At 38.6% G+C, this 11893-nt stretch overlaps 1 protein-coding gene across 1 annotated transcript; it reads left to right on the top strand.

The window, feature by feature from the left end:
• The first annotated feature begins 386 nt into the window (after positions 1–386).
• Positions 387–11466, top strand: pygmb (phosphorylase, glycogen, muscle b). Its single transcript, XM_079454397.1, has 20 exons — positions 387–758; positions 2342–2443; positions 3351–3429; positions 3516–3619; positions 3759–3890; positions 4114–4225; positions 4782–4864; positions 4942–5085; positions 5459–5551; positions 5752–5898; positions 6788–6951; positions 7103–7217; positions 7625–7726; positions 7812–7959; positions 8085–8143; positions 8360–8501; positions 8593–8800; positions 9014–9148; positions 9258–9324; positions 10220–11466. The coding sequence occupies exons 1-20, from the start codon at positions 516–518 to the stop codon at positions 10367–10369; spliced, it is 2529 nt and encodes an 842-aa protein (XP_079310523.1). The 5' UTR covers positions 387–515; the 3' UTR covers positions 10370–11466.
• The last annotated feature ends 427 nt before the right edge of the window (positions 11467–11893 follow it).

The following is an 11893-nucleotide window of genomic DNA, read 5'->3' as shown; positions in this document are numbered from 1 at the left end:
CTAGTTCTTCTGGTGTACTGTCATCACATTAGTTGACAGCAGAGATAACAGAAATCTGTTTTTTTATTTAAATCTCACATTCTTTTCCATACTAGGTTGTGCCCTTGCTAGAATCGACAGGTTTGCATGATCACAAGATATATGATAAATGGTTCCCTTAAACCTATCAAGATAATTCACTCACACCACTGGGTCCTGTTGTATTAACTTTGTGGCTGCTATCATAACATTATTACACAACTGTTCTAAATATATTATGACCTGCACAGTTGTTGTATACAGTGGTCGTGTTACGTGTGTGTGTGTGTGTGTGTGTGTGTGTGTGTGTGTGTGTGTGTGTGTGTGCGCATTTGTTTATATATGTGTTTGGGGGGGGGGGGGGTTGTGCGCGCCGCCGTTGAGCGCGCTCGACCCTGAGCATCTGCAAACTACGGTGACGCGCGTCGCAAACACACGCAGCGGACATCACGTATACTCATATCGCCAGTGGGACCTTATATTAAACGGTCTACAAGATGTCGAAGCCACTGACGGACCAAGAAAAGAGGAAGCAAATTTCCGTGCGAGGACTAGCCGGGGTTGAAAACGTCGCAGACCTCAAGACCAATTTTAATCGTCATCTACACTTTACTTTGGTGAAGGACCGTAATGTTGCAACCAAGCGCGATTATTACTTCGCCCTGGCGCAGACGGTCCGTGACCATTTGGTGGGAAGATGGATCCGGACGCAGCAACATTACTACGAGAAAGACCCGAAAGTAAGTTCCAAATTCCGCAGTTTCATCTGACAGTCGGCGGCCGCACGTACACCACTGACAGATGGGTAACGGGAGGAGGGGCCGGACTTCAACCACCAGGGATACAATGTTGCGCATTTAGAGACACGACATTATAATATATTTATATGAAAACATCTCAATCCTTGTTGCGAGTGTAAGCTTTGTGATGTGTGCTACGCAGAAAGAAATGTCGCGGTTGAGGTTCGGTTGATAATGGCTAATCTTTTTCTCCCCCAAGAATGACATAATCGCCATGTCTGATGTCAGAATCTTCTTTCATCCCCTTTAAATTCAAGATCCGACGAATGAATTAACGGAAGGGATTTCGTTATCTGACCTTGACAAGGGTATCAACAGGTCAAATGGTTACCTTTGGTCTATCTCTTGTTTCGCTGACACAACTGTCCAAAATAAGAATGAACGCAGCTTTACAATGTAGTGGAATTCGTTTTATGCATAATTTAAAACATCTTGGTGGTCACAATAAATAATAACAAATAGCTCAGTTAGTGTATTATTTGTTTTATTACGCCGTTGTTTTTTGAGTTGATAAATTGCCTTTATAAAATGTGACATTTGCACCAGAAATAGAATGCTTTGCGTCTAAAATGACGTCACAGTAGCATTTGCACCCTGTTTTGTGATTGGTTTGATCTAAAAATAATCACGTGCTTTTCATGAGTACACAGATGATTTATCAACGCTTTACAATAAGGTTTTATTTGTTAACATTAGTAAATGCATTTGCCAACATGAACTAACAATGAACAATAGCATGCAGCATGTCTTAATCTCTTCCTAAGCATTTACACAAAAAGTTAAATAAAAATAAACGTTAACAGTAATAAATGCACAGGAAACTACATTATGTTTCTGATGTGTATAGAGTTTGCGCTTTCCAGATGGTTGGAATCTTGTCAGAGCATGTAACCTTTAACACTGACTCCTAATGCAGCTATTTATACATGCAGAGCATGGCTGGGACACAGCACACATACATACTTGCACTTTCTTCTGTCTTAGCCTTTGTTATCTTTTAAATACTTAAATGTTGCAGACTGGGAACTAAGGATTCAGTGATAGCTGTGATATTGTTTGACTGCAGCCTCCATTCAATGATTATAGGTTTGCAGGGGTGCCGAGTGAGAGCTCACAGAATACAGATCAGTTTGTATTTGTCACTAGAGGGCTTTTATGGATCTTAGTGCTCTAACATTTATCTTCACCTTTATCTCACCCCTTTATCTCTCTCTCTTTCTCTCTCTCTCGCTCTCTCTCTCTCTCTCTCTCTCTCTCTCTCACTCTCTCTCTCTCTCTCTCTCTCTCTCTCTCTCTCTCTCTCTCTCTCTCTCCTCTCTCTCTCTCTCTCTCTCTCTCTCTCTCTCTCATCTCTCTCTCTCTCTAACACTCCTCTCTCACTCTTCTCTCTCTCACTCTCTCTCACTCTCTCTCTCTGTCTCTCACACCTCTCTCACTCTCTCTCTCTCTCACTCTCTCTCTCACTCTCTCTCACTCTCTCTCTGTCTCTCTCTCTCTCTCTCTCTCTGTGTTTGTCTCCAAAGCGTGTGTACTATCTCTCTCTGGAATTCTACATGGGACGGACCCTTCAAAACACCATGGTTAACTTAGCTTTGGAGAATGCCTGTGATGAAGCCATCTATCAGGTGAGATGAATGACAGAAGTGAATGCATTAAAAATCTGTCCGACTAGTGGCACCAAACGGAAATGCAATCTATTTGCTTGACTGGGATGACCGGCCTAAACATGGCAGCACTGGGTCAACAAATGGCGTTCGCCCTACACAATGACATTTTTGTGTTTTGACAACCCTCATGCCATCCTAGGTCTACATGTCCTCCTGTCTTCTGGTGAACACATTTGAAAGTAATAATAATCCAAATCCTGCCTGTTCCTGGCTTTATTTTGCAAGTGGATGGAGTGACCATCTCCGAAAAGCACATATATCCATCATAAAAGTAATCCACTAGCTCCAGGGTTGCATGTCTAAGGTTAATACATGTCTCATGATACTAAGCAAAACACTTTTGAGAATTTTCTTTTCATATTTAGAGCTTATTTAGTCACGTTTGCATGCAAACAAGATTGTCACTGTTCTCGCTCAAAATGGCCAAATGCCATTTTTTTGAATATCATTGCTTGTCCCGTGTGTCTCGTGACCATGTGTCTTTATGCTAATCACCTTGTGCCATAGTGACAGGTAATAACAGATTATGACAGATTTTTCAGACAGAGTCTGTCCGTCAAAATGATGGACAGTGAGACAGTTTGTCCCTAAGCATATTGAAAACACCACTTAGACATATTAACAACATTCACTTTAAAACTAGATTTTCACCACAAGGGGACTTTAAGTGTGGTTCTGGGCTATAAAAAGACAGAAGTCTTTATTTTTGTGTTTCTGTTGATGCTAATGGAAATTCCAGAAGGACAATACATTATTAGTATTGTAGATAAATACATTTATATTTCAGGTAATTTAAAAATACTTTTTAAGGTTACATACCTCATTTAGTCCCGCCCTCCTGAATCTACTCTCTGTTTTCTCTCAGTTGGGTCTGGATATGGAGGAGCTTCAGGACATGGAGGAGGATGCTGGCCTGGGAAATGGAGGCCTTGGTCGATTGGCAGGTGAGTTCTAACTGGTCTTTTGAATGAATGGCCAGTACAGATACATTAGATCTGCATTTTAATCCATTTTAATTGCTCCTCTGCAGCTTGCTTCCTTGACTCTATGGCAACCTTGGGCCTTGCAGCTTATGGTTATGGAATCCGCTACGAGTTTGGAATCTTTAATCAGAAAATTGTTAATGGCTGGCAGGTAGGAAACAGTTACAGTGTCTGTGTTTAACAACCTGCATCAAACACATAAACAGTATGTCACTAAAATATCTTAGATTCTTATACGTGTTTGCAGCAAATGCTGATTTATGTTATAAATTATTGACATAACATGACAGGTGGAAGAGGCAGATGATTGGCTGCGCTATGGCAACCCTTGGGAAAAGGCTCGCCCTGAGTACATGCGTCCTGTACAATTCTATGGTCGAGTGGAGCAACACCCTGATGGAGTCAAATGGGTGGACACACAGGTATGAGCAAAGTAAACAATGTATCTACTACACTGAGAAGAAAAAATCTATTTTTCATATTATAAATAACATTATTTAGTGAGATATTTGCACAGGAGATATAAATATGCTCAACAGACAAAAACAGTTGTATAAAAAAAACAGATTCACATAATCACAATGTATTTTTACAGCTACATTTGAAATTTTACCCTGTTAAATCTCTCATTCCTTGGCTTGACAGGTTGTTCTTGCCCTGCCTTATGATACACCCATCCCGGGATACAGAAACAACATTGTTAACACAATGAGGCTCTGGTCTGCCAAAGCTCCGTGTGAATTTCACCTCAAAGATTGTGAGTTCATTCAAAGGTCTTTTTGCCTATTAGTAATCATCGGTTATACTTAAAAAGTTCAATTAAAGTATTCAAACTATCTCTATGTTTATTATATTTAAATATAAAATTATGTCATCATTTACTCATCTTTGATGAAATCTGTATTAATGTCTTTGTTCTGATGAACACTTATATAAAGATATTCAGAAGAATGCTTATCACAAAACAATTATTTGACCCTATTGACTACCAGAGTAGTCACCAGAAAAATAACTTTAGTATTACTACTTGTTCTGTTGAACACAAAAGCAGATATTTTGAAGAATGTAGGACAGCAAACAAATTTGGGGCACTTTTGATTAACATTGTAATTTTTCCTACTATGGTAGTCAATGGGCTAAAAGAGCAGTTTGGTTACAAGCATTCTTCCAAAGAAATGTATACAGTTATGAACAACTCGAGAGTGCGTAATTCATGATTCATTCATTTTTGGGTGAACCATCCCCTTATGACGAAAGGCTAAAAAGGGTCTTATACAAGATGATCATTACAGACCTTTTGTCCCCATAAACAGTTAACGTTGGTGGTTACATTCAGGCTGTACTGGACAAGAATCTGGCTGAGAACATCTCCCGTGTGCTTTACCCTAATGACAATGTGAGCCCACTTCTCTTCTGTCTAAACAGAATATTAAACAAAAGCAAAGCACTTAAAAATCCTCCTGTGTGTGTCAGTTCTTTGAAGGCAAAGAGTTACGTCTTAAGCAGGAATATTTTGTGGTGGCTGCCACTCTTCAGGACATCATCCGTAGATTTAAAGCCTCAAAGTTTGGCTCCACTGAGGTGGTACGGATGGATCTGACCAAACTTCCAGATAAGGTAGGACACCGCTGAATTACTATGAAGAATATGGCATCAACCCATCGGAGCGTGTGTGGCCAACCCCCCCCCCCAGAAATTGTATGTAAGGGTGTGTATAATTCCTGCAATGTAAAAAATGTCTGCTGACAGCAGAAACAACAGCCTCATGCAAAGCATTCTGGGAACCAAAATTAAACAAAAAAACGGAACAAATTTGGATTTTTGTTTCCTAGAATGCCTTGCATGAGGCTGTTATTTTATTGTTTTTTTCTGCAATAAATTAGATAAATATAATTTTACAGTAAGTTACTAGTAACTAGCTGCATAACTACATTGAAAATGTTCACAGTGTGCAAGATAAAGCAGTTACAGCCATCTTTTTATTTATCAGGTGGCTATTCAGTTGAATGACACCCATCCTGCAATGGCGATCCCTGAGCTGATGAGAATCCTTTTGGATGATGAGAAATTGTCCTGGGAGACGGTGAGTGAAAATTCCTGTCATTTAATCCCTTAAAACCTAAAAATATTTTAATACTATGCTCTGAAACTGTGATATTATTACAATGGCTGTAAAACAGAAGTTCAAAAGGTTTATATGCATTGTCTTCTGTTTTTTAAAACATGACATTGTACGGCTCTCTCTATCTTGTATTCTCTTCTTTATTCTTCCCTTTTTCTTAGGCATGGGACATCACCGTGCGTACCTGTGCGTACACAAACCACACTGTCCTGCCAGAAGCTCTGGAGCGCTGGCCCGTCGACCTGTTCCAACACCTTCTGCCCCGCCACCTGGATATCATTTATGAGATTAACCGGCGTCATATGGAGGTCTGGGAACAATCATTCTCTCCATGATACATTTCACTTGATCTTCATTTGAGGATTTCTTTTTTGAGGGGTTGGAGGTTAAAGGCGGGATGTCTGACTTCCGAATTACGCTTGTTTAGACAAAGTCGGGCCGAGTACCAAAAAACAACCTTGTAGCCAATAAGCAGTAAGGAGCACAGTGCACAGGACGGACATTAGTTGAGCCGAGCGCTAACAAAGCGAAAGATGGGGGTAGGGGTGTTTGTTGTTGGTGATTTGAACATCAACAACCGCTAAGAGAAATCTGACATCCCACCTTTAAAGAAAATGTAATTCATGTCCTGTCCGAATAGAGAATAATTTATGAGTGAGGTTATGAAAACAGCTCTGCTCTGCATGACTTAACCTTCTGTGAATCTTAAACGCACCAAAAAGGAAAATGCTCTCATAGTTTACTAAGCGTCATGCCATCACAGATGTATGTGACTTACGTATCTAAACACATTTTTTGTTGTTAAATAAAATGCAATCGTGGTATCTTTATATGGGACTCAAAATGGTGAAGCTCCAAAAGCCCGTACAGCCATCATAAAAGTATCTAAATGTCTCCAGTGAGATTACTTCTTTGTAAATGTCTTCTGATGTGAAACATTAAGTTTGTAAGGGAGATGATTACGTTTTTTCTTATTTAGCAAATTGTGTGCCTCCATATTAGAAAAAATTCCTTTATTCCATATTAGAAACTCATGTTTCTAACACGTTTTTTTATGAAGGTAAATCAGTAGCAAAACTTGAGAGCATGTCGATTTGAATTTGTGTATTTGTACCTGTACATTAAAATGTACACTCACAACCCCAATGTGAAAACTTGAAAACTTCTTACCCTTACATCTTGTCACAACTTTCTTAGCGTATCGCTGCACTCTACCCTGGGGATTTTGACCGTTTGAGACGCATGTCTTTGATTGAAGAGGAAGGTCAGAAGAAGATCAACATGGCTCATCTCTGCATCGTTGGCTCTCACGCAGTTAATGGAGTGGCTCAAATCCACTCCAACATCATCAAAGACACTGTGTATGTCTCCTGCCTGTGGAATTGTTATCATAATCCAAATAAGACATAATAACAAAAGTTAACATCACAGATATCACCATCTAACAGTTCATAGCCCTAGTGAGGAATCAAAGATCAAGACTAATATGGTGGTGTTTATTTTTTAAAACAGTTTTAAGGACTTCTATGAGGTGGACCCGCAGAAGTTCCAGAACAAGACTAATGGCATCACACCCCGACGCTGGCTTGTCATGTGTAACCCTGGACTGGCTGAAGTCATCGCTGAGGTAAAGAACATTGGATTAAAGTTGTTACATCTACAGTTAGAGGACATATAACATTATATTTTATGACTTTCTGATTTGTCGTGACATTCCGATTCCTACAAAAGAAATATGATAACATACCACTTAGGCTAGTACTTAAATATAAATATAAACCTATTTATAAAACAAACATATTAGTGTGTTTATTATTTTTAATAAACATATCAATGTATACAAGATAATGCCGAATATTATTTTTGTTATTTTCTTTAAACAGGTATTCAAAAAAAGCAGACCATAACTTACATTTACATTTAGTCATTTAGCAGACGCTTTTATCCAAAGCGACTTACAAAGAATTCCGGGAGCAATAAGTGATAACTTAAGTGTTTTTATTTTGTGTTGTGGTCCATTGCTGTTTCTGTTAGAGAATTGGTGATGACTACATCCGTGACCTGAGTCAGCTGAAGAACCTCCTGAAGTTTTTAGATGATGACGCGTTAATTCGAGACATCGCAAAAGTCAAACAGGTGAAATATGAAATGAATATAATCCATGTTTCATTTTATTCCGGCAAACTGAGAATCTCATTTTATATGGCTTTGGTGTTTTCAGGAGAATAAAATGAAATTTGCTGTGCACCTGGAAGAACAATATAAAGTGAAGATAAACCCAAACTCAATGTTTGACGTACAAGTGAAAAGGATCCATGAATACAAAAGACAACTGATGAACTGTCTACACATCATCACTCTCTACAACCGTGAGTAAAGATATCCTTTTGTTTCCTGTGAACCAGATAGCTTTATTCCTAATCTCAGAAGTGTTCCATACAAAGGTAGGACAAGAATTTATATCTTCTATAAAATCATCTTTTTTTTGGATCAGGCATCAAAAAGGAGCCAAACAAGGCCTGGACTCCAAGGACAATTATGATTGGAGGAAAGGTGAGGTGGATTACTGACCAATCAGATCACATTGATACTGAACATGACATGGTACAACATTCCAGTAACTCCTCTATAGACTATACCATATTTCTAACAATGACAAGATCACATAAGATATATTCAGATTAATCTGTCGATCGTTCCATAAATTGCTTTTAAATCAAGTGTCTTCCAAATGAATATACGTAAACATGGTTAAATGATGTATTCAAGGCTGCCCCCGGATATCACACAGCTAAAATGATCATCAAACTGATCACAGCAATTGGAGAAGTGGTCAATAATGATAGTCTGGTGGGAGATCGTCTGAAAGTCATCTTCCTTGAAAACTACAAGGTCACGCTGGCTGAGAAAGGTATGAAATGTTATTATCTGTTCAACTTGTCTTTCTGCTCATTCATTCAATTCATTTATTTTTGCGTCTCTCTCTCTTTCATCTTTTACAGTCATCCCTGCGTCTGACCTGTCCGAGCAGATCTCCACTGCAGGAACAGAAGCATCTGGAACTGGTAACATGAAGTTCATGCTAAATGGAGCTCTGACCATCGGAACCATGGATGGGGCTAATGTGGAGATGGCAGAAGAGGCAGGAGAAGACAACCTCTTCATCTTTGGCATGAGAGTGGAGGATGTTGAAGCTCTTGATAAGAAAGGGTGAATTATAGATTTTGCAAAAATACTGTTACATTTTTTGTAATATATTTTAAGATTCATCGTAAGTTTATATAATAGTTGCATTTAAGGCGTATTTAAGGTTAAGTAGAAAAAACTATTTACAATGGTAAATTGTCATTGTGTTTTTATACTGAAGTAAAAGGAAATTGGATCAAGTGCTGCTTAACTTAGTTAATATTGGCTCGTTTCTAGATATGATGCCATGGAGTATTATAACCGAATGCCAGAGCTGAAGCAAGCAATGGATCAGATCTCTTCAGGATTCTTCAGTCCTGGAGAGCCTGACCAGTTTAAAGACATTGTCAACATGCTGCTGTATCATGACAGGTAGGAAAAACTGAAAATGTTTGTTTTCTTCCGTCTTTTTGTTTTCATTTCTTACACAATCATAGTTTTAATACTGATCATATGCTTTATAAATGTTGTGTGGTTTCAGGTTCAAGGTGTTTGCTGACTATGAGGACTACATTAAATGTCAGGACAAAGTCAGTGCTCTTTATAAGGTGTGTACGAAATACCTCATTAAATACACAGTTTTCTTTCAAATGATGACTAATGTTCTGTGGAAACGGAAAACTGGGGCAGGACATATTGGAGTCCTTGTACTTGTAAAAAAATAACCAAATATATTTTAGTTTACCTAACAATAGTGTCCCATAGCCACTTTCATTGGTCAAGGCCTGCCCAGGAGGTCATATGACTGACAGGTAAAGCAACCAATCACGTTTGATTTTGTGCCGCGTCATCATGTTTAGTGGCGTGGAAATGGAAAATAATGTGAATTCTTATTGCAACCGATGCAAACACGGAAGCTTAAGGGCCGTGTATACTTGCCTTTCTGTGTCCGTCTCGCGCACAAACGCGTCCGCACAGCTTCTTCCGTGGACCCTCCTGATGATGAAAATTACGGCATGCTCGTGGTGCCGGACTATACTTTGGGCTTTAGATTCTTCGATCAGAGGGCTTCCTGTTGTTTCCAGGCGGACCGTTAAAATACTCAACACAGAAAAGATCTTGTTAAATTGAACCAATCAGATGACAACTTTAAACTTGGTGAAGTGTTTCCATGAAAGTGTGCCTTATGCATCAAACGTTCAGCTAACGGTCCATGGGTGGGACTAACCTAACAACTACTTGCAAAAAAAAGCCACATTCCTTCTAAAGAGATTTGTATTTTTTAGAGAGGAAAGAATACATTTAGCAATGAATACATTATGCATTTCCTTAGTTTATTTAATGCTTTTATTATGGCTTTTATATCAGTTACAGAGCTACTTTAAATATGAAAATATTACTTTACCTGCTTTGTTCTCCAATGGCTTTACACAATACAGAAACACAACAATCTAGGAACTGACTGCATTTTCAGAAAATTGTCTATGCATTATTCCCAAACAGAACACTAAGGAGTGGACCAAGAAGGTAATCCACAACATTGCTGGTTGTGGCAAATTCTCCAGTGACCGCACCATCAGCCAGTATGCCCGTGAGATCTGGGGCATGGAGCCCAGCCGGGAGAAAATTGCAGCACCCGATGACACCCATTAAGTCGTTTTGCAAAGCAAAAAGTTTAGCGTTGTAGCTGTTCTCGCATTCAATTTATTAACCCTTGTGAAGATGTATACAAGTAAATGCTGTAAGAGGTTAGTCTCTCTTACCATCAGACAGCCAGAATACCTCACACAGCTTCTCTCTTTCCCTCCCTGTGCATCTAGCTTTGTGGCATGTTTATGAAAATGTTGGTGTAAGAATGCTGCTTTTTCTGTGTTGTATTATGAAGAGGAATTATGTATTTGTCTTTAAAAGTTGTCTGTCAGTTCACACTTTGAGGTCAAAGGCCAGAGCAAAAACTGAAACATTTGAGCACTATTGCGGACTCATTTCGAAGTGATGTATGTTGAATATTTTTATCAAAACAATGTTTGAATTGGGTTTTAGAAACAGAGACTGATTTATAAAGAATACATTTAGCTGACAGGCAGTCTATCCATCAAATAAGCAGTCTGCACATCGAGGATTTCAGATTTGGTATAAAAGTATCACAGTTTTACTGTTTCTGTTAAGAATATCAGCTCTCTTTTAGGCCTTCTGACCTTTCAAAACTACAAAAATCTGCCTTAAACAGGTACTGGTTAATACTGTGTATGTTTAGGTCTGTTTGTCTCTAGTTTGCTTGATGATTATGTCATATACATCCACCTGCAGAGCTCTTTCTATTAGCACTTTAGGAATGATCTGTCACCTCTGCCCCCGTAAAGCGTCGCTCGGTGTACTTATACTACTGTGAGGCTGTGTTTGAGATATTATGACTGCTGAGATAACTGATATAGCAGAACTAATATAACACTGAAGTGTGATTTTCCTTAGTTGCGTGGTTTGACACTTGAAGGTATTTGCTCTGACAGTCTGATAGTTCTATATTCTTAGAATAGGAAACTAAGGTTTGACAAGAATGTAAGTGCAATACGCCAGGCTGCCACCATCCCTTCAGCATAACAATCTGATGGCGGTCTTTGTTTTATCTGAATGTTTTTCCTGTGTTGTGGATGACAACGCACCTTAAAAAGTCTTGTCGAAACCCAGGTGGGACAAAATAAGATAATAAACAATGAAAGAACTGTTTGCCTGTTGTTGCTTTCTCCAGGAATGGTTTTAATTGATTGTCTAATGACACTAAATCTATTGAACTTTAAAAAACTTGGCTGCCTCAAATGAAATGCAATTTGTTATTAAGTCAGTTTAACTCTTTTAAAATTCAAGTGTCGATTTGCCAATTTGATTTAACTAAAATGTTAGTCTTTGAATCAAAGTTTTTCAGTTGAAATGGGTTACATATTTACAGTGTTCTCATTTTGACAGATAATGTTACACAAAAGATACTCATGCAGCATGTAACCATATTTTCTTTAAAAAGAATAAGCGCCATTTAATACAATTGACTCAAAGCTCACATCTGATGGTAATTTAGGGCTTGAACAAAAAAGGCAAAGTAAACAGGGCCACAGGTCAAAGTGTGAACCTAAAAGAGCTGTAAGGCAGAAAAGTGAGAGGTAAAAAGACGTTGTTTGACAA

Source organism: Barbatula barbatula, assembly GCF_947034865.1.
Source record: "Barbatula barbatula genome assembly, chromosome: 1".
Lineage (NCBI taxonomy): Eukaryota > Metazoa > Chordata > Actinopteri > Cypriniformes > Nemacheilidae > Barbatula > Barbatula barbatula.
Note: the sequence above shows the minus strand (reverse complement) of the source record. Positions and strands in the feature narration are given on the sequence as shown.